The sequence below is a fragment of the Astyanax mexicanus genome, chromosome 11, assembly GCF_023375975.1.
Source record: "Astyanax mexicanus isolate ESR-SI-001 chromosome 11, AstMex3_surface, whole genome shotgun sequence".
Classification (NCBI taxonomy): domain Eukaryota; kingdom Metazoa; phylum Chordata; class Actinopteri; order Characiformes; family Acestrorhamphidae; genus Astyanax; species Astyanax mexicanus.
In genome coordinates this window covers 7,225,664-7,253,144 of record NC_064418.1, presented here as the reverse complement: position 1 = coordinate 7,253,144, position 27,481 = coordinate 7,225,664, and the positions used below count along the sequence as shown (strand labels likewise).

Below are 27,481 nucleotides of genomic sequence, written 5' to 3'. Positions count from 1 at the left end.
TACATTTACTGTGTGGTCTGTATAAAGATTGTGAACATTTCTGTCTTGATACCACAGAATTTAATAGCTGAATACTGATTTTAGCCTCAACTTGAATAGTTGAATAAGCATCTTGTAAGTTCTCTCTGCTTCTGTCTATGAAACCATCTCGGCCTGTGATGTTTCCAGCCACAGAACATGGATGTACTCCCTTCAAGTACTTGCTTCAGCAGTTCTTCACTGAGCCTTTTTTATACTCCTTGCCTTTAAATGCAGAGATGATAATATGGCCTCGCTCTAGTCTTGAAATCTGATCACGCAGAGACAAAAAGTCAAAGTGCGACCCCGCTCTCTATCCAGTGTCAGACAAGTCAGCATGAAAGCTGAGCAATCAAATACTGCCCTCAACACCTCCCATCCCTGTCCACTGTCTCGGGGCTCGGCGGTGCACTCCGTATCCTCTTCTCATCCTCTCCAAGAATAAGAATAGCAAGCGCTGGGAGCTTCACGCCGTCCGATAATCGCATTAATGTGTGCTTTTATGTCCTGACGCTTATTCTTTGTCACAGCTGGCGGTCATTACTGCAGTCTGACAGAAGTTTGAAGTATGAATTATGAAGTCTAGCTATCAATAAAGGAGCACTGGCTGGCTGCTATTTCCTTCTAAAGCATCGCCGCCACCTAGGCGTCGCAATTCCGACACCAAAATCCAATTACGCCAAATATCTTTTGATTTCTGAAGGAAAAAAAAAAAAAGCTCTTGACTGACAGCACGCATAATCAAACCAAACTTGAATTTAAAACATCTAAAATTACTCCATTACAGTAAATTACCGTTTTGAATTCCAAGTGGCACTACAAGCGCAAAAAGCGGAATTTTCTTAGCCGCGGGATTCCAGTGGAGGCATCAGGCCTTATTTCTCAAGCAATCTGTTGCCTCCAACAATACACTGTAATTACTAATCAACTCAGCTGCAGCTCCGAGCTATGGAACAGATTAGTAACCTTCACTTGATAATGGTTAATCACCTACTGGAGAGATGCTAGCTAGTTCTGCTGACTGCAGAAATTGAGAAATACACAGGACACTCAATCCAACACACACTCACTCATACACACACACACACAACAAACACAACACAGTAGCATTTTCTCCCTATTTCAGACTCGTTCAGAGCATAAGAAAGATCAAGTCTGACCTTGATTTTGACATCATCCTTCTAGAAGATAGAAGGCAACATGAAGAACCCTGAGTGGAGCTGTCAGGGCATTTTTGAATCTGTAAAAAACTGAGCAATGCCTTAATATTGAAGGAAAGCCATGCAGATTGGGTCTTTTTAACCTCAGAAAGCAACCATTACATTACATTACATTACATTTGGCAGATGCTTTTGGCGACTTACAATAATTAAGTACAAAAGTAATAGGAATTAAGTTAAACCATTTTAGATAGGGCTCAAAGGAGGTCGAAGGGAAATAAAGGGATAGAGAAGTGAAGGAGGGGAAGAAGGAAATTAGGTTAGAAGTAGTTAGTGTGTTAGAGGTGTTAGGAGAGTAAGAGCTCTTTGAAGAGCTCTGTCTTCAGGAGTTTATTAAAGATAGTGAGAGATTCTCCTGATCTGGTAGTAGAAGGTAGTTTGTTAGAGGTGTTAGGAGAGTAAGTGCTCTTTGAAGAGCTCTGTCTTCAGGAGTCTTTTAAAGATAGCGAGAGATTCTCCTGATCTGGTAGTGGAGGGTAGTTTGTTCCACCATTGGGGAACTCTGTATGAGAACAGTCTGGATTGCTTTGTGTGAATGTTTGTTTGGCAAAGCGAGGTGACGTTCACTGGAGGAGTGCAGCGGCCGGGAGGTAGCGTAAGCCTTCAGGAGTGAGTGCAGGTAGGAAGGAGCCTGTTCTGCCATCACCTTGTAGGCGATTGTAAGAGTTTTGAATTTGATGCGAGCATCAACTGGTAGCCAGTGGAGCTCAATGAGCAGCGGGGTGACATGTGCCCGTTTTGGTTGGTTGAAGACCAGACGTGCTGCTGCGTTCTGGATCATTTGGAGTGGTTTTACTACGCAGGCCGGGAGGCCAGTTAGCAGGGCATTGCAGTAGTCGAGGCGTGAGATGACGACCAAACTATTCCAGAGACTGTATTTCTCAAGCAATCTGTTGCCTCCAACAATACACTGTAATTATTAATAATCAACTCAGCCGTCAGCTCCGAGCTATGGAACAGATTAGTAACCTTCACTTGATAATGGTTAATCACGATAATGGGTGTCACGATTCCTTAAATCCTCGATTCGATTTTATTTCCCATTTTAGGGTCACGATTCGATTCGATTCTCGATTTTCTTTTTTCTTTTTTTTTTACAGCAGAGAGGCCTATGCCAGTTTTAGATTAGTCTATGGTCATTCATTGGTTTGATTCATCAAATTTACAATATCTTATTTCAAATGGTGGGCTTGATATAAGTGATGCAAAGTGGTCTGTAATACACCCCATTTGGCACTTATGGTCAAATTTAAATAATTGAATTAAGATATATTTGTAATGCCAAGGCTGGAAGGCTTTTTTTGGTAGCAGCAGTGTGCACATAACACAATAAATAATATAACAAATACAGGAACAGTCATGTAAAAAATAATAGAACAATTAGAGCCTTAACAAACTGCCCAGATAGCAAAACTGATCTGGCCCGGATCCGGCACAATTCAAAACGGATCTGGCCCAGTGTCCTTTTGCACAGTGGGTGAACTCCATCCTACTATAACAGTTAAACAAGAAAAATAAGACTTTAAGACTTTTTTGGTCCATGAGAATCACAAGTTACCTTTCTTTAATAAAGATATATTATCAACTTTATCTGAGAGAAAGATGCTCCTTAAGATACCAAAACTATTAACATATTTGAGGCTAGACAAAACAACTGTTATTTTTATATTTAAATTTTTTTCTTTAAGAAGATGAGAATGTCCACATTCTCTGGAGAAAGGGCTGCTCTTTGAGCTACAGCGTGCTGCACCATTTGCGGTTTTTGGATTCGATGCTCGAGATCATGACATAATTTCGATCGATTTCGATGAAATATCGAAATCGTGACACCCCTATTAATCACCTACTGGAGAGATGCTAGCTAGTTCTGCTGGGTGCATGAGAAATACACAGTACCCTCAATCCCACACACACACACACATACCAAATACAACCACACAACCAGTCTCCTTCACTCCTGCTCACTTCTTATGACAGAAGTCTTTGATTCTATTGCTTCAAAGAAATTAATTGCCTTTAAGGAAAAAGAGAAACAAATGACAGAAAGGAATGGAAAACAACAACTGTCCCCGTGGACTCTGGGAGCTAAATGAAGAAAAGGCAGCATGCGCACACAGCGTCAAACTGAGTTTAAAACAAAGTGTTGGATGTATTAACCTTTCCCTCACCCAGCCTCTGGGATCCCACCGTCCCTCTATTTGCGAGGGCCACAACAGTCGGTCTCTGCGTGCGACTGATTTATTATCGGTAAATAGGACAACTTCAGGGCAAAAATGCTAGAATCAACAGGCCGAACCAATCAAATCAGACGCCGTGTTTTCCACCCAGGCAGGGTTGCGGCTTTCTCATAAACACATAGGTGTAGTGTCCGCTGGGGAACATCTCAAAATCCTTTTTTTTTGTCCTACGCACTTTCAAGGTTAGCTGGAGTTTGCTGGGGATATCAGTAAATAGGGCAAAGCTACTCTTACACAGCTGTACAGCTGTGGTAATTAATCTGGGTGATAAAAAAATAGAATTATAACACAGACTGAATAATAATAATAATAATAGTAATAATAATAATAATAATAATAATAATAATAATAGTAATAATAATAATAATAATAATAATAATAATAATAATAATAATAATAATAATAATAATAATACGTATACATCTGAAAAAGAATTAGACTCGTTTCTCCCTTAAGTACAAGACCACTATGTTAGGATTGGGTTCTGAGATACTGTATATTGACTATTATGGGCTGGTGGCTCCACAGGAAAGGTGGTTCCTTTCTTGATCCACTTTTGGAAGGTACTAACTGCCCCATAAAACCAGCTGTTTTGGAGATGCTGGACTCTTCTCAACTATTTTTGCGCTTCATTTGTCAGGAGTGCTAATGTTATGGCTGATATTTATAGATAATGTAACAAATCAAAAAGGGCAATTTATTAAAAAAAAAAAAAAAAAACACTAAATTGAAAAAGCCAAAGTTTTAATTCCAAATTAGCATTTCTATTGGACCATTCATCACGAAATTTTGAACACATTCCATTTGCAATTCAAACTTTTATTTCAACGTCCATATGCTACTATTTATTGTAACTTATTATTTTTTGCACCTACTTCACTTTAATTACCACCTTAATATATAATAAAACAAATAAAAATATATAAAATAAATGTGCCCAGTTCTGATTGCCTCTCTTTTATTGCTTATACTGTTTATGTATGATATGGGCTGGAAAATGAATGGTGTGGTTTTAAAATTTCAATATTTAAATGTTAACAAATCACACCATTCATTTTTGAGTCTTTATATAAATAAAATTGTATTTATCTTAGCAATCAGTCAAGTTGTCTTGCCAGTGTTCATTGTGTTATTTTAATTGTCAATAGCTTGCAAATTAATTTAAAACTACTACAAAGAAATATATCTTATTTCTTATTTTCTGTTATTTTACACTCAACTTAACTCAATTTTAGCACTGTAGTCTATCACTATCTAAATATTTTGCTCTTATGATACATAGCACAAAAATAACATGTCATGGAATTCTTGTTTAAAACATATAAAATATATGTATCATGCTAATAACAGACACTAGCTTCTAGAATCTAAAACTAATATGATTCTGATATCATTTTATATTGTACAAAATAGCTAGTAAGCTCCTTAGCTCCCTGTAGTAAAGAAAAAAGAAAAGAAGAATGGATTGAATCTATTTTGAATGTCGCATCCACTTCTCTATCCTAACGAAACCTACGCCTTTATCATGTTCTACAGTGTTTAGGGGTGGGCGATATGGCCCTAAAATAATATCACGATACTTCATAGTATTATCGCGATAACGATACTCTTGGTGATATGACAAAAACATAAAAAATACACTACTGCAACAAAACAAAACTTACATTTTATTATTGTATAAGGTATGATATTGCACGCCTCTAACTGAGATATAAAAAAAATCCGGAATATTAGCATATTTGTAACAGAAGTCAATGACATACCTGTCAAGTCTCCCGTTTTGGCCGGGAAACTACCGTATTTTACTCCTCTTTCCCGCCGTCCTCCCGTATTAGTATTTTCCCGTAAATTTCCCGTATTTTATTAAGATAGAAAAATATATATTATTGAGGATACAGGGCACTGACCGCTCTGTGTCTCTTAACCAATCGTGGAGCCGGTTCAAGGAGCAAGTCTCGCCTTTCAGGAGAAACAGCCAATCAGCTTGCAAGGAGGGTCAGTGTGGGGAAGCCCCGCCCTCCTCGCTGTGAGTTCAGGCAGCTAGTCGGAGCTGCTGATTTTAAAACATACATGCAGCGATTTTTCTAAAAGAAAGGTAACGGTAGTCTAATCATGGAAACTGTGATGAGATTTTTCTGATAGCTGCTTAAAAATACTCCGAAATAAAACACACAGATTAAACCTCTTAAAATAAAAAAAATACAGCTTGTGACTCAGTTTAACTAGAAATGTGGAGAGGACCGACATTAACTGAACTGATCAGGGGTGGAGTGATCAAAAGTAAGAAGTATTAATTAAAAATTATTGTGTAGCCCCTTAGGACTAATTTTTACTGATGGAATATATCTGGTCCATGTCCTTTTAGTAAAAGCAGAATTTGTGCACTCTTTGTTCAATTTTAAATCCATTAAATAAATAAAACATATATCATATAAAAGAGTGCATTTATTACAAAAAAGTCATGAAATCTTAAATAAAAAAAAAGATATAGAAAAGGGTTTTTAATTTGGCTGTATTAAAAGAATGACATATGTAGGAATGTCCACAACATGTTCAGATTCTGATAATCTATTTGTAGTGTGTAAGTGGTTCACATGTGGTTATTTTAGATTTTTTGTAAACCTGTTTTAAAATGTAAGAGATATTGAACCTTCGTTGGGCTGGTGGGACGGCTTTAAGCGGACAGAGGAAAATATCCCTTATTTTTAAATCTAAAACTTGACAGGTATGGTCAATGATTCACAATGTAATGATACTACTACTAACAAAACTAACAAAAATATCTCCATATATCCAGGATTAAAGTAAAATAAGTGATACTGGACAGATATAATCTGTCTCTAGTAGATATTTAATAGGAAGCAAGAAATGTGTGATTTTTTCTTTTGCTTAAAACAGCAAAAAAGTAGTACCCTAATGTGATAATTAGGGGTGAGTGTTATGGGACGATATTTCAGGGTATAATATCGTTCACGATATTCAAAAATGTTGGCGATATTATCGTGTACGATACGATATGGCACACCCCTAACAGTGTTGCTTGATTACTCTTCTTCATAAACACCAGCACAAGCTAGATAAACTAGATTTAATCAGCTGTAATTTAAACCATCCTCATCCTCCCACACAGAGAAGAACCGTCTCTGGAATAGTTTGGTTGCTTTCTGAGGTTAAGAAGACCCAACCTGCATGGCTTTCCTTCAATATTAAGGCATTGCTCAATTTTTTACAGGTTCAAAAATGCCCTGACAGCTCCACTCAGGGTTCTTCATGTTGCCTTCTATCTTCTAGAAGGATGATGTCAAAATCAAGGTCAGACTTGATCTTTCTTATGCTCTGAATGAGTCTGAAATAGGGAGAAAAATGCTACTACAAATCTGAAACCAACCACACCCATCTCAAACAAATGGCTGTAGTCTAGTTGTATAGTATATAGCTTGTGCAACATGGTTACAGGGAAACAATGCTTTATATATATATATATATATATATATATATATATATATATATAAATGTTTGGTGACGTATTGAACAGCATTTGCGATGAGTCTACTTTATCTTGCAGGGAGCAGTGAAAGCCTGTGACAGGCAGCGGTTGGGCGGCTGAGTGCTTTATCTCCATTCCTTTTACAGAGCACTGAGGCGAGGCAGAGAGGCAGAGAGGGTGAATGCACTCCTCCGTCGAGGAGACGGCAGAAACAACAACAAGCAAGCATATCTCTAATTAGAACAAAAAGAGTCACTGACAAAAAGAGCTCAAGTGTGACAGAGCGGCGCAGGTAACTTATTTAGATGAAAGAGACAGAAAATATGAAAGAACTGCGGCCATAAACACAGAAAGCAATATTGCAATAATGACACAGCGATATTATATATGATAAGACAGAACAAATGGAAGTAGAAGACATACAGTGGTTGGACAATGAAACTGAAACTGAACTGTCATTTTAGTGTGGCATTTTAGGTTTCATAGCTAAATTGGAGCAGCCTGGTGGCCAATCTTCATTAATTGCACATTATTGTACCAGTAAGAGCAGAGTGTGAAGGTTTATTCAATTAGCAGGGTAAGAGCACAGTTTTGCTCCAAATATTGCAATGCACACAACATTATGGGTGACATAAAAGAGTTCAAAAAAGGACAAATTGTTGTGTTGTGCACGTCTTGCTGGAGCATCTCTGACCAAGACAGCAAGCGATGAACTAGTGATGTATCTAGATCCACGGTATCCAGAGTATTGTCAGCATATCACCAAGAAGGACCAATCACATCCAACAGGATTAACTGTGGACCCTGTAAGAGGAATCTATCTGAAAGGGATGTTCGGGTGCTAACCCGGATTGTGTCCAAAAAACATAAAACCACGGATGCTCAAATCACAGCAGAATTCAATGTGCCCCTCAACTCTCCTGTTTCCACCAGAACTGTCCGTCACCACAATAAATTATTGTGGACTAAAACCAGGTGTTTCAGTTTCATTGTCCAACCCCTGTATATCAAGGTTACATTACAGACTTCTTCGACCCTCTTATAACCTGATTCATTCAAAGTTTAATTTTCCACACCAGAAAAAAAAATAAGCGTGAACTCTCTTAGAATGATGGGCTTCAGCAAATATTCATACCAGCTGCACAGAAGCAGCCCGAGCCTCCTATCTGCAGCCTGGAAGCCTGGATATTTGCAGCAATGTCACTGTATCTAAAAAGATCAGTGTTGAGACAATAATTCAGATTTATGCCCAGCACCCCGAAGCCCCAACTCCCCCCTTTGGCACCACGCAGAGCTAGACTACGGGTTGCAGACGTGCTCCATCGGCAAAGCAAAAAAGAAATGCAAAAATGCATGTAAATCAGTCGGTTTCATAAAAAAGAAGAGACTGAATGTAAATTGTGAGTGAATGGGATTACATACTGAAGGCTGTAATTAATTGCATTGGCTAATTCATTCCATCAAAAGGTATCGCAAGAAAAAATAAAAAACAAATGAGCCAGGCTCTTTTAATCGCCCCGGGTCTTTTATTCTGATTGTGGATACGAGGATGAATTACTCTGCTGTTTGGGTTTCCAAGAGCATTCCAGCATCAGGCCCTCAGCCCTCGCTGTATGCCAGGTGGCAGCTGGGACAGTTCCCCTTTAATCTGGCTCGGCGGCTTCGGTTCAGCGCCACAACAGCAGGCATGGTGTAGAGCTGTATGGGAAACGCAGTCTCTCTCCAAAGGCTACGCAGACTACAGGTTAATGCCTCATTCTACCCAATGTATCATCATGTACATACCTGATGACCGACCACAAGTGATTCTATACAGCACAACCATCAGTTCCCTAGTTTTCTGTTCTTGTGAACGTTGGGAAGCCTAGTGTTAATGGAAATCGAGTGGTCCATCAGTCATGATCGGGAGATTGCTGGTTCGAAATCCCGATCATGCAGCTTGCCATCAGCTGCCGGAGCCTTGAGACAGAGAGAGAGCACAATTGGCCTTGCTCGCACAGGGTGGGTAAATGGTGTTTTTCCCCTCATCACTCCAAAGGGTGATGTGGATCAGCACAAGGCGTCTGTGAGCTGATGTATCAGAACCGAGTCGCTGCGCTTTCCTCCGAGTGCACTTTGATGCTACTCAGCAATGCTACTTTAGCCTGTCACGATAACAGTTTTTTGCGAACGATATATTGAACCAGAAATTATTGCGATAAATGACATTGTTGGCATTTTAAGACCATTAAATGGCACTAATATAATAATAACATAATATCATAATAAAGTAATTACACCATTTTAAAGACAGTAAACTTATATATACATGTATACATGTATATATACATACACATTGTGAAATGCGGAGGTGGGGGGAAACGTAGGTCCCCCCGCACCATGACGTGAGGCCTCGGTCTGTCCCAGCTGGTCTGCATTGGACTGGCATAAAGACCTTGCCTCATTTTGTAAGTGCAAACACAATGGACAATATTACGATTATTAAAATGATTGAGGTTATGTCCATTTATTGAACGATAAGTCCATTTATTAAACAAACCAATCAACTAGCTTAACCTAAACATGTTTTATTTTGCAAATAAATTGACTTCTTATCATCTTATTAGTTAACTTCACATCTTATAATTTTTATAATTTTTGCTTTGCAAAATAGAAAACAAAATTATTTCGGCTTATGGCCCCATTGCAGTACATCCGCGGCCCACTGGTTGAAAAACTCTGTTTTAATTAACATTGCAGTCTTTCCTCTAGCGTTGGCCATATCATCCAACACCCTGCCACTCACTCATTATAGACAACAAGACTTTTAATATTTTTCACTACATTATTATCTGCCCTTTTTCAAACACGCACAGTAAACTGTAAGCTGTTTTTAATTTCTGAGTGAGTCAACCTTGCTCACAATTTAGCTCTGCCTAAATTCAGCACCTTCAATCAGGTGTGTCACATTCACAACAGGCCAGGGGAGGGGTTGAGAGTGGTCAGCGCGAATGCTTCATCTACTCCATTGCCTGGAGGCGGCCGAGTGCAGCGACTGTGCAAAATAACTATGTGTCAGAAAAATTAGCACCAGGCATAAAGTGAGAGGGGACAAAAGTACAGGCAGGGTGGGCATTCCCCCCCACCCACCCCTCACCTCCCCTTGACATGTGTGAGCATCTATGTGTTACCTTCGCCGAAAGCAAGCTGACCTGTCTGGTCATTAGGAACTTTAGGCTACGACAGTAACAGCAATGGCGACAGCGTCAGCTGAATAAATGAGTGGATTTGACTTCCTGCTTCCTGTAGCCTGCTGTCCTACCGTGGCAGAGCACTAGTGAACAGTCTAATGAAGGTAATAAGAATGTGAAGCTGGGTTTGCACTAAGATTTTTGAAAGCCCTGGTATTAGGGCATGGATAAAAAAAATTAGAGTGAATGGGAAGAACAAGAGATGTAAAAATGACCAATAGAGTAATGAGATATTCAATGAAAATCCAGCAAAAAAAAATTAAAAAACGAAAAAATAAAGGAACTTAAATAAGATAACAATAGAGGTGTGCGTTGTTGGTTTGCAATTACAATGTAACAAAACATCTAGGCAAAAAACAGAAATAAAAAAAAAAGAATAATAATTTTGAGATAACAAAATTTACTCTAAAAAGTTTTACTAGTTAAAGTTTTACTGGTAAAAAGTATTGGTCCTATTTTCTTTTGCATAGATATCACAAGATATGGAAAGACCTGTCAATCTGCCCTGATATAAGAGTTTTTCTTAAGTAATTTTAAATTCAAAATGCAGTATAATGTTTCAAAATTACAGCTTCCAAATGACTGTGATTCACCACTAAGAAAAACAGTATCACGATCATTTTATTAATCCCGGCTTAAAACTGCACTGCAATGTAAATTTGGTGAAGCAAATTTATATTCCTGCAAAATCTCTTCTGTCACCATTAAGGATGCCTATGAGGAGCTTGTGGCTTGTCCAGAAATGCATGAGAAAAGCATGTCTATAGAGGTATCAAACGTCAAGGACTCAGGTCCTTGTCATTGGAAGATAGAGTTCATAAGAGGACATAAGATGCATGCTGCCCCACAACATGATCATTTCTTTTTGTGTTAAGCTCAAAAGGTAGCTAGCTATGCTATAAATAACATTAAATAGTGTTTTTGAATGTTCTTAGCACAGCTAAGCTACTTTATGATCAGTGTCTCTAAAAAAAAGATTACTTCAAACTGCACTTACAATTATTTAGTAATTTGTCTGTCATGATTGGAATTTGTTGTGGGCGATATATTGTCCCAGAAATTATTGCAACAATCCATATTGTAATTTTAAGACCATTTAATGTCACTGATATAATGATAGTAGAATATCATAATAAAAAAGAAATCATACCTTTGTAAAGAAAACAAAATTTTAATAATCATCGTTTTGGGAATTAATATTTTTCCTTCACCTACTAAAGTCCACACTGTGTGTATGGAGTCTCAGTTATTGAAGCACTGGTCTGTTATTGCTCGCTAAAATACTCTTCACTCTTAAATATCTGTACAAACATACAAATAAACACAATAAACAGCATTGTTGGTAATGCTCTCTCCCATTGTGATGCTGGTTGCACAGGCATCTGCTGGCTGATGTATCAGAGCTGGGAATCTGGCGCTTACCTCCAAGTGTACTGGCAGCCTAGTGAGGCTACGTTGGTAACAGTTGGAAATGACGCAGTAGCCTAGCCTACCTAGTGTGTTTGGAACATTGCAAGTGATCTGGAAAGGTCCTAGTGAGTGTGTGGGCATTCTAGCTTAGACAAACTGGGTGGAAATGTGTTTTAAAAGGTTATATTAAGGCACAGATCTCTTATTGTGCTCAAACTCTTACACACTGCTCAGTTTTTCACTCTAAAATTGAAAAACCCAAATTATTTCTAACCCTGCTTAGAATGTGAACTTTTGAGCAGGGTACCCACATTTTTGCACTCCCCTGTTTGTTTAATTATGTGTTAAACTAAATATGCAAAGCTTATTCTGTGAATCTCTAAGCTGTACAATGTTTGAGCGAAACACATAGAGACGTATTTGAAACCGTGTCCAGTTGTAAACAGCAGTATTACAGTTTGATCAAAAGTGTTAACAAATTATTCATCCACTGTTTGGTCATAAATAAATGATTCTTTCTGTCAGATCAGCTCTGGACCACAGTGAACAAAGAGAAACCTCCAATTCAGCAATTACAAAGGTTTTTTGGGTTGAAAAAAGGTAGCATAATTTTTTTTTGTACCTCCATCCTAAAGTAGCTCATTAATCTTTAAGATTCATCACTATTGGGAAACCCAACCCAGAACTTTTATAACAAATATAATGGAATTTATTCTCATGCAATGCTTTCCGTGACAGATGGTCGATAAAACAGAAGAGATGAGCAAATGATGCAAGCCAATGTTCAACATGGTCACACCTACACAGACCTACACACACACACACACAAACACACACACACACATACACACATTTCCAGTAACTAAATCATGTTCCTACTCTTAGTGAGCACCCACTACATATTCAAGCTGTCAAACACTTAGGCACACTTCACCCCTCAGCTTTAGGGCTAATGTTCAGGCTATTTTCACTTATTACACAATTTTGTAATATTCTGTAATATTTTGCTGCTGCCACAATATCTCCTCCAACATGGTTCCTACTGTGGAAAAGGAAAAAGTAAGTTTTTCTAACTTTTAAAGAACAGTAAAACATACAAATAAATGTTTAACATGGTACTAATGGTTCAATAAATCAATATATTTGTAATATAGAGTGTGTTTATACCATTTTATGTTGTAAAGGATCTTTACCAGTTTAAAGTTCACAGTTTCCTCATACACAAACATAGTTCCATGATTTAATAAAACAATCATTTAAAGCCCTTTTGTTTAAATGTACTAAGATAGCTTTAATATCTATTTTAGATTATTAGGGGCTAAGCTAGGGCTAAGGCACATGGTCATAATAATGGCTGCTAATTTAAATCAAATGTTATGGTTTCTGAGACTGGTAACTCTAAAGAACATATCCTGTGCAACAGAGGTAACTTTTGGTCTTCCTTTCCTGAGCCAGTCCTGATGAGTGCCAGTTTCATCATTATGTTTTTGATCATTACGTCTTCCTTATAAGAATATTCTCTGTATACCAACTCTACCTCTTTTTACAACTTTACAACTTATGATCAGTAATTAACTAATGATGAGTTCAGCACAGCTGTTAACTGAATGCATTAACTGTTGATGAGTTCAGCACAGCTGTTAACTGAAAGCATGAATTCCAGGTGACTCTACCTCATAAATCTGACAGAAAATACAGCCAAAATGTGCAAAACTGTCATATAAGCAGTAGGGTGCTACTTTGAAGCAATGTATAATTTAAAACATATTCTGGTTTGTTTAAGACCTTTTTGTTTACTAAATAATTCAATATGTTTTTCTTCATCGTTTGGATGAGCTTAGTATAAATCTACAATGCGTAATTTTAAGTTTGTCATCCACAAATATTTTTAACATGAAGAGCCAACTGATCAATAATCAAATATACACTTGGTCAGAGTTTTTAAGCATAGAATATATCCACAATATGTACAGAAAATGTGTATGTATGTAATATAAATAAATAACCAATTTTATTATAATATGAAGTATTCTCATGTTGCCCTCCACTTGTTTGAACAAAACAAATTGTCATAATAATGTTATAAATCAGTGAGAAAATTGTAAAGGCAAGCACAGATTTGCTCAAAATATTGCAATGCACACAACATTATGGGTGACACACCGGAGTTCAAAAGAGGACACATTGTTGGTGCACGTCTTGCTGGCACATCTGTGACCAAGACAGCAAGTCTTTGTGATGTATCAAGAGCCACGGTATCCAGGGTAATGTCAGCATACCACCAAGTAGGACCAACCACATCCAACAGGATTAACTGTGGACGCTGTAAGAGTAAGCTGTCTGAAAGGGATGTTCGGGTGCTAACATGGATTGTATCCAAAAAATTAAAACCACATCTGCCCAAATCAAGGCAGAATTCAATGTGCACCTCAACTCTCCTGTTTCCACCAGAACTTTCCATCGGCACAATAAATTATTGTGGTTTAAAAACCAGGTGTTTCAGTTTTATTGTCCAACCCCTGTAGTTTCCTTTATACTTGGAAATTACTTGGAATTTATGTTAAAACTTTTAAACTCTTAAATCCAGTCTTTTGAGTAATTCAACTGCAAAAAGCCACAAAAAACTGATTGTCTAGCCCAACACAGGTCTCCTCCCCCAAGCCTTAGACTAATTCATCAGGGTCACTTTCCAATATCAGGCCTCTATGCTGCACGCCAGGCCTCCCTGCTGATGAAATCGCAGAGTTCGCAAAACTGTGCAAAGTCATCCAAATCCAATGAATAGGTTTTCATACAACTTCAGGTGATAACATCCTATCTGGGAATGCCATCTCATTTTGGAGGGAGAAAAAAAACGCATTCAAATGTCTTTTGCTGTAGTATTGACCATTGTCATGTGGGCAAAGTAAGCATCGGAGGCATTTGACCAAATGTCACCACATCGATCTCCTCGCTCGCTTGTGATTGCTAAGGCACGATGAAAAACCCTGTGGCACACAATAAAACCACAGGACCTCCTCCCCCATTAGGTCAGGCAGAGGATGACTCCAGCAAGACACTGCGGAAACACTGATCTTTTCAGGTTCAGGTACACTCTTTTAAAACAAAAGGAGAATGCTGCTGCTTCAAGGGGATTGTTAGAAAAAGGCAATTGTTCTATATTGAAGCAACATGACAAGTCAATGTACCTTTCGTAGATGGTTCTATTATATACGACACAAAGATTTCACTGGCACTACTAGAAAGAACTACATAGTAAACATTTAGTGTCAAAATTAACATTGGGAGTAGGCGTGCACTTGGGTATCTCAATATTTTGATATGTGACATGCGATAAATTATTTAAAGAGATTTATGCTAGATAAACTGATTAATGCTCCTCTTCCTCAATACCTTGCTTAATCTCTTGGTTTCTACATGCAGGTACTAAAAGTTTGGTTCTAGTTATAACAATGTTATGGCTGACAGGTTTGTGATATGTAAACCAATATCACAATAACGATACAAATATAATTTTATGATTATCTTACAGCCTTAACTGCAACCTTTCAATTTAACACACACAATGTTGATTTAACACTAAAAGAGTTGATCTAACACTGGCATTTTTTTTGTATAGAGATGGAAAGAAAGATCGGCTATGTATTAGCTGATATTCGTCTAATTTAGTCAATCCTGAGAGCCAACCATAAGATACTGTATTCAGGAGTTAAGAATCTCTGAGCAAGGCTTGTTATAAATGTTCCTTGGTCAAAAGAACCTCAATTGCTTGTTTAAAAACTCTAGATGGAACTACAACGCTGGCAGACAGTTACTGATACGCTTGAATCAAATTCATATGTGTAGAATGTGTAAAACTAACATGAGGGAAAAAGGCCACCATAACAGAATACCCCTCTTGAAAGTGCATCTTTCAGCCCTTACAAAAGGTAGCTGTTAGCACAGAAAACAGCACAGCTAACAATTGGCTATATCTACACAAATTTTAGAAAACTATGCATACCACCAACCTGCAGAAGCATACGTCTGGAAAGCTAAATATACAAATAAAGTTTTTAGAGTTTTTTTAGAGCTGGATAAGCAGCCGAACACAGTGTAGTTCTGAATGTTCCAAAGGTTTTTAAAGTGGATGATTCCAAAAAACACTGATCAGTCCACATCTTAACAAGAACTATTCCTATACATAGCTACTTTTTGCTTAGAGTGTAGTCCAATAGATCTAAAGTGCTTCACAGGACCAGCTGCAGAACTCAAGTCTCAATCTGTCCATCCATTAAAGGTCAGGGCCTTTAATGACTCGAACAGAACCCGTGGGTAGCTGCAACCGAACTTCAATTGGGCCAAATGAGCCGTGCAACAGCACACCAAACAAAAACAATGAAGACTGCCACAGAGGTGTTAGATGAATGGCTTCCTGAGGCAAGGGTGCTGCTCCTAGCAGAAGCCAGAGTGTCTGTCCTCCACTACGTCATCTTTCTCCATCATTCATATTCACCTTGTGTCAGCATTCAGCTCTTACACAGCATTACATATAGAGTCTGTTTTCTGGGGCGTCTTGAAAGGATAAGGATCATCGCCTCCTCCATAAAGCTGTTCCTTTTCTAATTGTCAGGGGGGAGGCTGAGACCACTCGGCCAGTTATGTGCTTGGCAGGTCTGCAACACCTGAAAGCAGAGGCATACGAGTCTGAGTGCAGTCCAAAAAGTGTCTGTGAATGGGTTCCATGTGACGGGTATAAAAAGCCAGCACTTCTAGAAGTGAGACGTTTTAGACGTTGATGCAAAGCAGCTATGAAAATAAAAGGAGACCTGAAAGAGCAGGTCAGTTTCCTGCACTCAGCAAATGTTATACAAGCACACTGATATCTCCCCTTTCTTCAGGGACTTGCTCACAGTATTTACTTTTTTAAGAAAGTGTGGTTGATCGGATGTCACTACCTGGGGAGTTTTCGGGAAGGATTAAGTTTTTAAGGCATTTTCCAGAAGGGGAGGTTCCCTCCAGTTACACAGGAATGGTCTCTACTCAGGCTGAACTAAATAAACAAACCATATTTTTTTAACACTATAAGGCACATTTAAAATCTTTTAATCTTCTTAAAATTTGCCAGTGTGCCTTTTAATCTTATGTACAAAATTTTACCGGTCAGGTATTAAAGAGCAGTAAAGCCACTCCTCTGAAGTGCAGCATTATATAGGAGTTTCAGTTTAGTTCTCCAGCACTGGGGCTGGAGTAGCATTAGCATTAGTCACTAACCGCTATTTAGAATAGAATAGAATAGAATAGAACAGAATTCAACTTTATTGTCATTGTACATGTCGCAAGTACAGAGCAACGAAATGCAGTTTGCATTCATCCAGAAGTGCTTAGCAAAAATATAAATATGTATATTACAAATGTACAGTAAGTTGTTGAGTATATTGTAGCTATGTATAGGTGTATTCAGGTTATGAATGTACAGACTAAAACTGGTTGTAAATATATATATAAAGGTGAGTATTATCGGCCTGTAGCCTGCTGTTAACACCGGCTAGTATTGCTGGAGCAGTATAAGCGTTAGCTGCTAACTGCGCTAGCTCTTTTGTCATTCAGAGGGGAGTATATCTGACTCTAGGATTACTTAGCGCTGTTGCGCTAGTGATTAGCCGCTAAGGCTAATGCTACTTCAGCCCCAGTGCTGGAGAAATTCAAGAATCTGAGCTTACTGTAAACAAACGGAAGCACTTTACTCAAATAAACAGTTTTTAGGAGATAAATCTATGTGGATTAACATTCTGAGACTTTAAAAGAAAGTCTTTTTTATCACAGTTTTATTTACTTTGCTTAGCTTAGTAAATAAAACTTAGTTTGCTACCCACCCCTCCACCACCACCCAGCGGCGAGACCTGCTGAATTAGAAGTTCCTTATAGTGTCTCTTAAAATCCAGTATGCCTTATGTATAAAAATAGACCAGGAAATAGACGTTCATTGATAATGCGCCTTATAAAACAGTGCACCTTATAGAGCGAAAAATACAGTGTATGCACAGTTTTGGTTTTAGTTTATATAACAATTATGCTACAATGAAGTTAAGGTAATCTGAGACTCAAAGATGTGTCAAAAGATCAGATTCATTCTCTCTCTTTTGATTTTCTGTGTTAAAAGAAATAAAAAGCTAAACTCCCCTCTGGGCAAATATCATTATAAATAATCATAAAATAACAAAAGCACCATTTACCATGTTGTTAAATTATGTCATAATTAAATATTTATAGCTCACAGTCACATAAAATATGATTTGTTTACAAGTAGTATACAACTGGTATTTTTTGCTTGAGGGCTCCCCCTACAGTCAAGAAGTGCAATTTGTGCTTTGAGTCAAGCCTAAAAGGGAACACGCTTTACACATGCACTTCTAGACATGCTGAGAGATACAGAACAAATCACTAGAAGTAAAATATTAATGTTGACTGAATTGTTAGACTGAACTGCCATATAGCCCATATATGTTGCCAGTGCATATAGATACTGATACAAAATAGATTTCTCGATAGATAGATCTCGACCAAATCGACCACACAAAAACTCTATTTTAGGCTTGAGTGTGGGTTATAAAACTCGCTATCTGTGTATTCATGAAGACTGAGGTTTTTTTAAAAACAGCTGTGGTTGTTTCTTGTGTGTGGAGCTGCTTCAGTTTAGGACTGTTTGACTGTCTATTGTTTATTGTCAAAATGTCAAAACTGATTACATGACTTAACCAATCACATGAATACAACAAAACAGATGGCTAGAAACACAGAGATCAAGTAGAATCAGTAATTCTGTATAGTTTTTTTTTTATTCTGCATCTTTCACACAGTGTAAAGCAGTATTTTTGGGAGCTATACTAAGCATATGCTGGTCTTTCTTTGATAAAGGTCTAAAGCTATAATTTAAAGAATAAGTTATTAAAAAGTACCCTATTTTTAATCTGAAGCATTTCATTACAGACCCTCTAAGAATGGCACTTTTTTCTTTTATAGGCACAGACTTTTCACCACCTGACCATGTTTAATTTGGCTTTTAATTAGGCAAGCTGTTGTCTAAGGAGATGGGTTTGTTCAATTACATATTTTCTTTTTTAGAATTAATTAATCAATTAACCAAGAAATTCCAGGTCTGTAAAAGATGTTAAGAATTTTAAATTGTTTTCTTTTTTTCCACATATACTTTTTATAAAACAAGCTTTTATTAAAGATTCCTCAATGGTGTCCCCTTAAAAAACATATACATACACAATTTAACCACTACTGGTTCTTTGCTTTTTTTTCCTTGCTGGTATAACCTAATGAAACCTCAGCCAGGTTGCATTGCTTTACATGTGTCAGAATAGTTCAGTATAGTGATGCTTATGTTGTAATAAATGTCACAGAACGTTTGCATTGAAATTACTTACTGTATACCAATTCCAAGCATGATTTGCTTTGCTGCAACCTTTCTTAACGCTTTATTTATTGCATTTAAGTAAGGTATTTAGCCTAGTCTTCGACTTCACCGCATTTTGTATGGAGATTTTCCATTGAAATGAAGATATAGTTTATGACTAGGATAAACCCCTTTCCAGGAAGCTGACCCTTAATGTTTTAATGCACAACAGTAAGCATAACCAGAGCATAAGATAGCGTAGATTTAGAGCTGAGCGTATCCGTGTGGTGTAAGTGTTAATTCAGTCGAGTGAGTTATTCGCTGTATATGCATGAGAGCACAATTCAAAACCAGCACAACGAAGCACTTGTGGGGCTTCTAACACCACATTCTGTCAGTCTAATTATGTCACTCTGCTGCTACATGTGTGAGGTAATTTGATCCATTCTGTCACTGCCTTCCTAAATGAGGAGTTTATCATCACACCAAACATTCGATCCACTGCGCAGCAACTGCTCCATACTGGAGGCGAGAAGACGGCAGGGTCCATCGCTCCTTTGTTGCTATGCTACATGATATCATGGTTAAGTTGAAGCCAGAGTTGTCTTCTTTGAGTTGCTTTGAGGTGCACTGAACACAGCTGGGATTTGGTAAAAGAGACAGTGGTATCCTACAGCCACATCGAAGGAGGCATATGCTGACCTTCATTCCTCGTACACTATGATGCCTCGGGGTTGCCTTGAGAACTTGAGTCTATAATTCAACCCAATGGAAGAAATAGAGGCTCTGCGAGAGAGAATAAGCAGCTGTGATGCATTGGGTTCTACAGAAAGAAATCCTTTGGACGCAGAATTTGGAGCGTTTCCGAGACCACAGTGTGAAATGCCAATATGTATTTAGCACAATATAGGAAATGCAGCACTTTGGTTAATGTCCCCTTCACAAGAGCTGGATTATTTACACACCTGACTGGTGGTCTGTGCTATTATTGACTCAGCTCCAACTACAGGTACGAGTCACAGTAGGACAATAAGCTAGCGCAGCGTGCTTCAATATAATCTCATTTAATTAGACTCTAGGGGCCACCTTCACGATTTCATTATGAAATGATTGCTCTTAACCTGGTTTTCTGGGCAGTGTTATATACTTTTTTAAATGAGAATCCGTTCCCAGCAACCTTGAGACGACGACGTCTGCTGTAGCTGATGGATATCTTGGGTGACAGTATGATAAAGGCTGCTTTGATAAAATAAAACAACGGTTCGCGCGAGCTCGGCTCTCGGGCTTTCATAACGTAACGTCTCATAATGTCGTTCCATCGGACCAGAGCAGCAATGTGAACATTGCTGTGACTGTGATCTGTGATACACTGGGCGAGATGGCAAACAATGATTGGAACTGCGCTAAATGGATCGGGCAGAGGACGAATTCAAATATACTCCATATACTCCAAACAACCCTGAAGATAAAACAGAGAAGATATCGAATGTCTTTTATGTTGAACACGTTATAGGCCTTTAACACTTACAACACAGACAAAACAGAGGAGGCTCTTGAAAAACTGGCAGCTTTCTAATGGTCTATAAAGCATTGGAGATGTATGGAGGCTATGAATTCAGCGGGAGAATGAACCATTCAGCTAATCTCTGCTCTGAGAGCTGTCTGACATTTTCAGACGTTGATGAATATTGCAGCTTTTCGAAAATGGCACTTTTTTTCCCCCCCACTTCTTCTTTTTCGGATGAATACGCGCTGATTAAGCAATAAAAAAGATCCAGGTGGGGTACTTTGGCATTAGCACTTAGTTCAGTCCTTTTTTTTTTTCATTTTAGTGATTTATTTTGACAGTATAATAGCAGCGGGATCCAACTATAAAAGGCTCAAATGCAAAAAAATAAAGCCTCCAACTTTCATTTCATTTCATTTGAGAATTGATCGGTTTTATACAGTTATAGTTCTGCCAAAGTGCATGTGTGTAAGTGTGTGTGTGTGTGTGTGGTGAGTGTGTGGTGGGTTGGGGGGATTAGTGAATGATGCTGCACTGTGTGCTGATTGCTGCTCTTCATAGTGTTACAAATTCATTACATTACAACGATCAGCTGGTGTTTTACTGTTCAGCTCACAGCTGAAGAAGGTCTTCAGTGACTCTTGGGGGCTGAATGGAGGCTTCCCAACCACTAATGGAGGGAAATGAGCCCGTGGCAATTAATAAACTGTGAGGAAACGTGGGGAAGTGGCTTCATTATTTACTTACCAGCTTTGAGATTGAAAAGGAAAAGGGGGGAATGTATTGATTTCGACATGCTATTCTGCTACTTTGCAAACTCCAAGCTCATGTGTGCTGAAAACGAGGCAGCCTAATTTGCCAGTGGCTCAGAGGCTTCGATTTCAGCGCGTTAGCTGAAAACGTCTGAAGCTCCATGAAGGTGCCATTCATGTCTCCTCATGTCTCATTAGAGCTGTACCCTAGACGTAATGTGATTTTAAAGGCTCCACGGTACGGATGCCTACCTGCTGCCTCGTCGTATCAGCCGAGCTCAGGCAGTCTTGCTGGCCTTAATTCCATCGGTTCTGCTTTCGTGTACAAAAAATAAAAAATAAAAATGGCATCTGGACCAAGAGGAAGTCTACAGCTACTGCAACTAGACCACAGTTAGACCAAAATCTAGGTTTCAGGTTACCTCTGAGACAGGAAGTCCAGGAGTGAGAGAAAATCTCAGAGTGAATAAGGCACTATCACTATGACTCGAGGACTGTCAGAGAGTCAGAGAGTCAGAGAGAGAGCACAACAGGATTGGTTTTGCTCTCTCAGAGGAGGGTTAATAACATTTCCTCCCCACATTACTCCTAGCATGATGCTGACCAACACAGGTGCCTGTTAGCTGATGCATCATCAGAGCTGGGGAACTGCACTTTCTTCAGATGATGCATTAGAAGCAGTCTAGTGCTCTGAAGTGTTCTCATGTGCCTCAGAGGAGGCATGTGCTAGTCTTTATTACTCTCCTTTGAATTTGCATTATTTACTAGGGATGTTATAAAAACTTCAATATCAACTTCTTATCGAATATATAGAAATAACAAATCATTTTCAGAATGTCAGGATGTCAACTTTGTTTAAAAAACATTGTATTTATGTTTTATTTTATTTAGGATATTCAATTTTATTTTTTTAATACTGTCGCTGTCCGAAGAAAATAAAAGTCTTTTTTTTTTTTTTCAAAATTGACTGGACCAATAGATATTCTCAAAAAAGACTTCAAATAAACTCTTTTTACTCTTTAACTTTTTTGTATGGTGCACTTACACTTTTATATTCTTATATTATAAAAAAATGGCAAAATATAGTTATGAAAATAAAATAATGTTAATTATCTCAGTTATATATCGTTGCCCAGAAAGAAAAGTTGTGACTGGTCAAAAATATTAACACAAATAAAAATGTGATAAATGTCATTCGCTTTAAAACATATTATTAAAAAATGATCTTGATTATTTTCAAACATTTGAGCAATTCTCGCTTACGAATTTTAGTTCTTACCTAACAACTTAATAATAAGTGCTTTCATTTGTAAACAGACAGCACCAATTAATGTGATGTGCATTTACTTACAATAGTTCAGTTATGTAAAATATGCAAATCACTGCCACATGAATTCTGTACAGCTTTCTGGCAGAAGCACATCTCTATCTTACTGATATTCACTCTGACAGCTTCGATATGGAAAGATGTTCAATCTCCATTATCTCTTTTTTGAGAATCGCATTAAAACAGACGTTCTTTTAATTGTGTATTTCTGTTGGGGCATTGTTAGTGATAATGGGACAATGAGTTCATTCGAATGGGATTTGGGTTGTTGGCCTTTTCGAATCAAATTGGAACTGAAACTGGGTGGAAAATAGGCTAAAAAAAAAAAGTCAGTGTGTCTTTGAGTCTATGAGCGTTTGCTTCTAAATAATTAAATAATCAAAATAAAAGCACATTAAAACGAAGTGCATGTATACACTACTAGCAGCAACCACTAATAACTACCAGACTAGATTATCTGCAGACCTCTTGAAGCCTATAACAGCTCTAACAGTAGTGAGGATCTCCTCCAGTGTTTGGTAGATAGTAGATAGACTGGTAATCTACCAGGCTTTCCATAAATCACAAAGACTAAATGACGTGATGATACGTGATAAATTGGCTGGTTATGGTAAAGTGCGATACAGCTCGCTCATCCCCTCCGTTTCCTCCGTTCCTTCAGTTCTCCTTTTCTCTCTTTTCTTTCAGCACAGAACTAGATAAGTACCCCCTACACGCGCGCCCGCACGCGCACCCGCATCCGCACGCAGACACCCTGCGGTCTTACCTTCTCTCCCCGCGCCGGAGCTTTTCTGGCGTTCAGCGTGCGAGAAGAATACATCCCCCAATCCCAGCGTGAGCAGCGCGAGCGGCGGCAGCAGCAGCAGCATCAGTCCGTTCATGGCTGGGCGAAGCGGCCGCTGCCTGCTGCACTTGTGTGACGGGAGTCCGGCTCAGCCCTGCCCGCGCGCCGCTCAGAGCAGAGGTGACAGGTGAGACGGATGCGCGGGACCACAGCCTCCTCCTCCACTGCTCGCATTCACACCGCCAGGCGTGCGCACGAGACACAGCGCGAGCAGCCGGCGAGAGACTGAGAGAGAGAGAGAGAGAGAGGGAGGGAAAGAGGGAGTGAGAGAGTGAGAGTGAAAGAGAGAGAGAGAATTAGAGAGGAGGGGGAGAGAAAGAGAGAGAGGGAGAGGGAGACTGCGGACGACGACTGCCCCTTCTTTTCCTTCCCCACCCGTATTCAGACAAGCCTCGCCCTCCCCCGCACCCATTGGCTGGCCCGTTCAAACTCCCAGCCCAAACTCAGCATCCCGTCCGACGTTCTAGAACGCTCCGCTTCCCCAAACCCGCCAATCACACAACACCTGGCGGGGCACACTTATCCAATCCCAGAGCGGCACAAGCCGCGTCCGCCCGAAAACGGGTGCAGCCGAACAAGGCGACAACACCGCAGTAGTCAGAGCGAGAGTGGCGGGCGCGCGCGTGCTTGACTTTGCATGATGACTACGTAATCTAGCTAATCCACGGTTTACCATGCTTTACAGCTAACTGTGCACATTAGCACCACTGTTTCTGAAATGAAATGCAGTAATAAATCAATAATAAATGTTTTTGTTACATGAGGAGATACATAAAAGTATAACACGTAGGGGAAATCTTTTTATATATATTATTTGGGAAAATAATTAGATTAAATGATTAGATCTCTAAAGTATGCATCTACAATAAAGGTAGATAAAGTGATTTTAGGTGCATAAACTATGAACTATGTCCTGAATAAAAGCAAAAAAAGATTTCTGTCAGACTCTCTGTCAAACAGAATGAAAACAAAAGCCATGAAAACTAAAACGAGAAGTGGTTTAACAGAAGCAACTCCCAGCACTGGGGTCCCTGGTTCAAGTCCCTATCTGGGTGGAGAGTTTCCATGTTCTCCCTGTGTCCGTGTGAGTTTTCTTTGAAGACTCTGGTTTTCCTTCCACAGACCAAAAACATAAATTCAGTTAGATTGGATACCCTTAATCATCCTGATGTGTGTTTATGTGTGAAACTGATGCCCAGTTTGTCCTATGTAGTCCTACAGGAGTGCGGTTGTTTCTGGTTAAGAGTATGCTGTGCGATTGGCTGCCATAGTGTAAAATAACTGCCTGTAGAACGTGATTGTAAATCTTCCCTGGGTGTGCCTAAAAGGATGCTTTATAAGTGTAACTTATACTGAGCTTTGTCTAAATGAGGGAGGGGGGGGGGGTGGGTTAGGCAGACAACACTTTTTGTGTTGTTAAATTGAAATCCAGTGTTTTTAAATTGAACCACTTTTGCCATTTTATGCTTCATGCTTGCTGTCATTTAGTATATATCGTTCCATTAATTAAGAAGTATGTGCCCCTAATTCACGCTAAATGGTTTGCAAAACAGTGAATTAAATTATGGCCCCGTAACCGGATTGACAGTTTTACATAAACAACCGCAAGTGCTGGCGAAGCTTGCCCTGTCCAGTCCTGCCTGAAAAAAAAAAAATCCCATAAATCCCTTTTATCATAAATACGGAATGAGAAGTGAGCATGTAGAATACATATCAGATACACACATTTGGCACAGCGTATCAAGTTATCCTCCGAGGCAAAGTGGTCAATCTGAGGATAAACCCTCCCTGGGGGTGGGTTGGATTAAATATTTAAAAGAAGCCGAGCATACTGTATCAGCAGTACAGGTCTCTCTTTCTGCCCAAAGGACTGCTTGCTGTCACGCCACCGACCATCAGAGAGCTTTCTAGATAGCTGACCTGCAGTAAAGCTGAACACCAGATCAGTGGCTCTGCTGAGGTCGGTCATGTTCTTCGTCTACATCTCAGGGCTCCTTGCATTTTTAACCGAAGAATAATAACACAGAGGTCTTTTATCGACATTTCGCTCTCTGCCTTCTTCCCGTCTCAAGAGTCTAAAGTTGGTAAAGGTCTGTGGTCTTGAGTGAATTCTGGACTTGCAGTTTCTCTTCACCTTAAGTGAGCTGTGCACTGTATTAGCAGGGAGATGTTTTATGCAGAACATGTGAAAAGATTAATAATTGGAAAGTTGGGAGTTTTAGAACTTAGTATAAGTTTTAGCATAATTAAATAGTTATATGTAAACCAAACCATTCAGAGTTGCATGGTTTGAAATGTACCTATTTGACCCTAGAAAAATGTAGAGTTTAGATACCTCTAAAATGACATCATAAAAAGTTATTCCTGGTACATTTTGGTAAGTTTTGTCACACAGTAGTTTTAGTCTAAGACCCTGTTAAATAGAATTTATGATTACATTTAAACCATTTGCATTTACATTTACTAAGAGTAGGAGTGATAGTCACATGCCTCTCTGGTTAGTCAGATTGAAATACGATTGCTGTGTAGGAGGGAATATGCAAATTTCTTGTTGTTTGTTGATATTACTGGTGTTTCGGTTGTACTGGGAAGATTTTTGGTTGACGAATGGAGAATGTCGTAGAGAGATAAATGCGTGTATTTGCTGAAACATAGCTGTGACTCAAATGCCTCTCAGACCACCTCTTGCAGTTGGTTTTTACACTGTACTGTTTTTTTTTTTTTTTTCATGTGGTTTGGCCTTATCCAGATATATTCTCATAATAATTCTTGAGACAGTTGAACTAACTAGGTTTAAACAGGGTCTAAGCCTCACAGTATACATATTGTGTAAACATATTTGTTCTTATAAATCTCAACTTTTAATGGAATCCACTGTGAAATAATATTTGATTCTGTGTAATTTAAGGAATTTCTATTTCTATTGGTCCATTCATCATTAAATGAAAATTTGCCTCAACATAAAAAAAATGCAGCAGCCAGCTTATTATTATCCATCTTTCAGACCGGAAATGATATAGATGCATTCACTGTGGCTACAGAGGCAGTAATGATGACATACATACTCCTTTCTTTGAAGGGGTTAAAAGCTATCCACTAGGGGGTGGGTCAAGGGCAGGTCAAACATCCCTTCAGGCACCAGAATGCCTTTCTTGATTATGACTTCTGAGATCTTAGAAGTGCTTCTTGACATGTTTTTTTCTCCGTCTGCTCCTGCTGGCATGATGTCGTGCTGTGGTCAACTGCATGAACTGTGTTTTCTGCTTGTGCACCTCGATGTGCTCTCAAATGTATCGCATTTATTTCTGCGGATACAGGTTAATATATGCAACATACTGAGTTCCACTTATTCAATGCAACTTTACGCTCTGATTAAATGCAATGTAGCAATGTAGCTGTATGTGCATATACAGTACTGTACCTTAAAATCTATTTATGGCAGAAGGGTAAATGCTAGGTGTCCCAGAGCAAAATAGTCCAACAGAAGGTTATTTGTCAATTTTTCACTATTACATATAAGGGCATGTGTAATAAAGATGTGTAGTTTCATTAATGGTTTGGATTTTAAATGAAATACTAATAATAACATTGCTATATTTGCAACTTTGGATTTTCCTACATGATGTCAGTGGGCTGTTATAGAAGTTGCTATTTTTTGGGGGTTGGGATTTTGCACTTTTTCCTAGAAACTGTCAGTTGTTCTTCAGCTTTTCACTTCTTTACATTCTTTTCTTATTATTATTATGATTATTACCTATTCCTACTTTACCAGATACTCAAACTTAACTGTAGTTTCAAACATTTCTCAAGTGTTAACACTCTCTACACTCTCAGTAGAGAATTTGTTCGAAAGGTCTTGTTTTTTTTCTCTTTTTTTTCATATGGCTATGCTACACTCACTTGGCTGGTCACAAAGCAATAAGCAAATAAGGGACCTTTTCATCCTGCCAACCCCCTCTCTTCCCATCCACCCCCCACCACCACCAAATGAAACCGCTCCCGACCGCGTCTCAGGAATCTCTAACCGTCTGAAGCGTGCGACTCCATTCTGATTCCCAGCTGTAG

General features: G+C 38.8%; 1 protein-coding gene across 5 annotated transcripts in view; it reads right to left on the bottom strand.

The window, feature by feature from the left end:
- The window catches only part of lrp1bb (low density lipoprotein receptor-related protein 1Bb), a 503,881-nt gene extending 480,144 nt beyond the window's left edge, over positions 1–23,737 (bottom strand). For 4 of the 5 annotated variants that reach the window (XM_049485229.1, XM_049485230.1, XM_049485231.1 and 1 more), the window contains exon 1: positions 23,339–23,734. In XM_049485229.1, coding sequence (XP_049341186.1) covers positions 23,339–23,453 — 115 coding nt within the window. In that variant the 5' untranslated portion in view covers positions 23,454–23,734. Of the gene's footprint in view, positions 1–23,338 lie in introns of all 5 variants that reach the window. The other variant, XR_007441266.1, reaches the window with a different exon arrangement.
- Between the last annotated feature and the right edge of the window lie 3,744 nt (positions 23,738–27,481).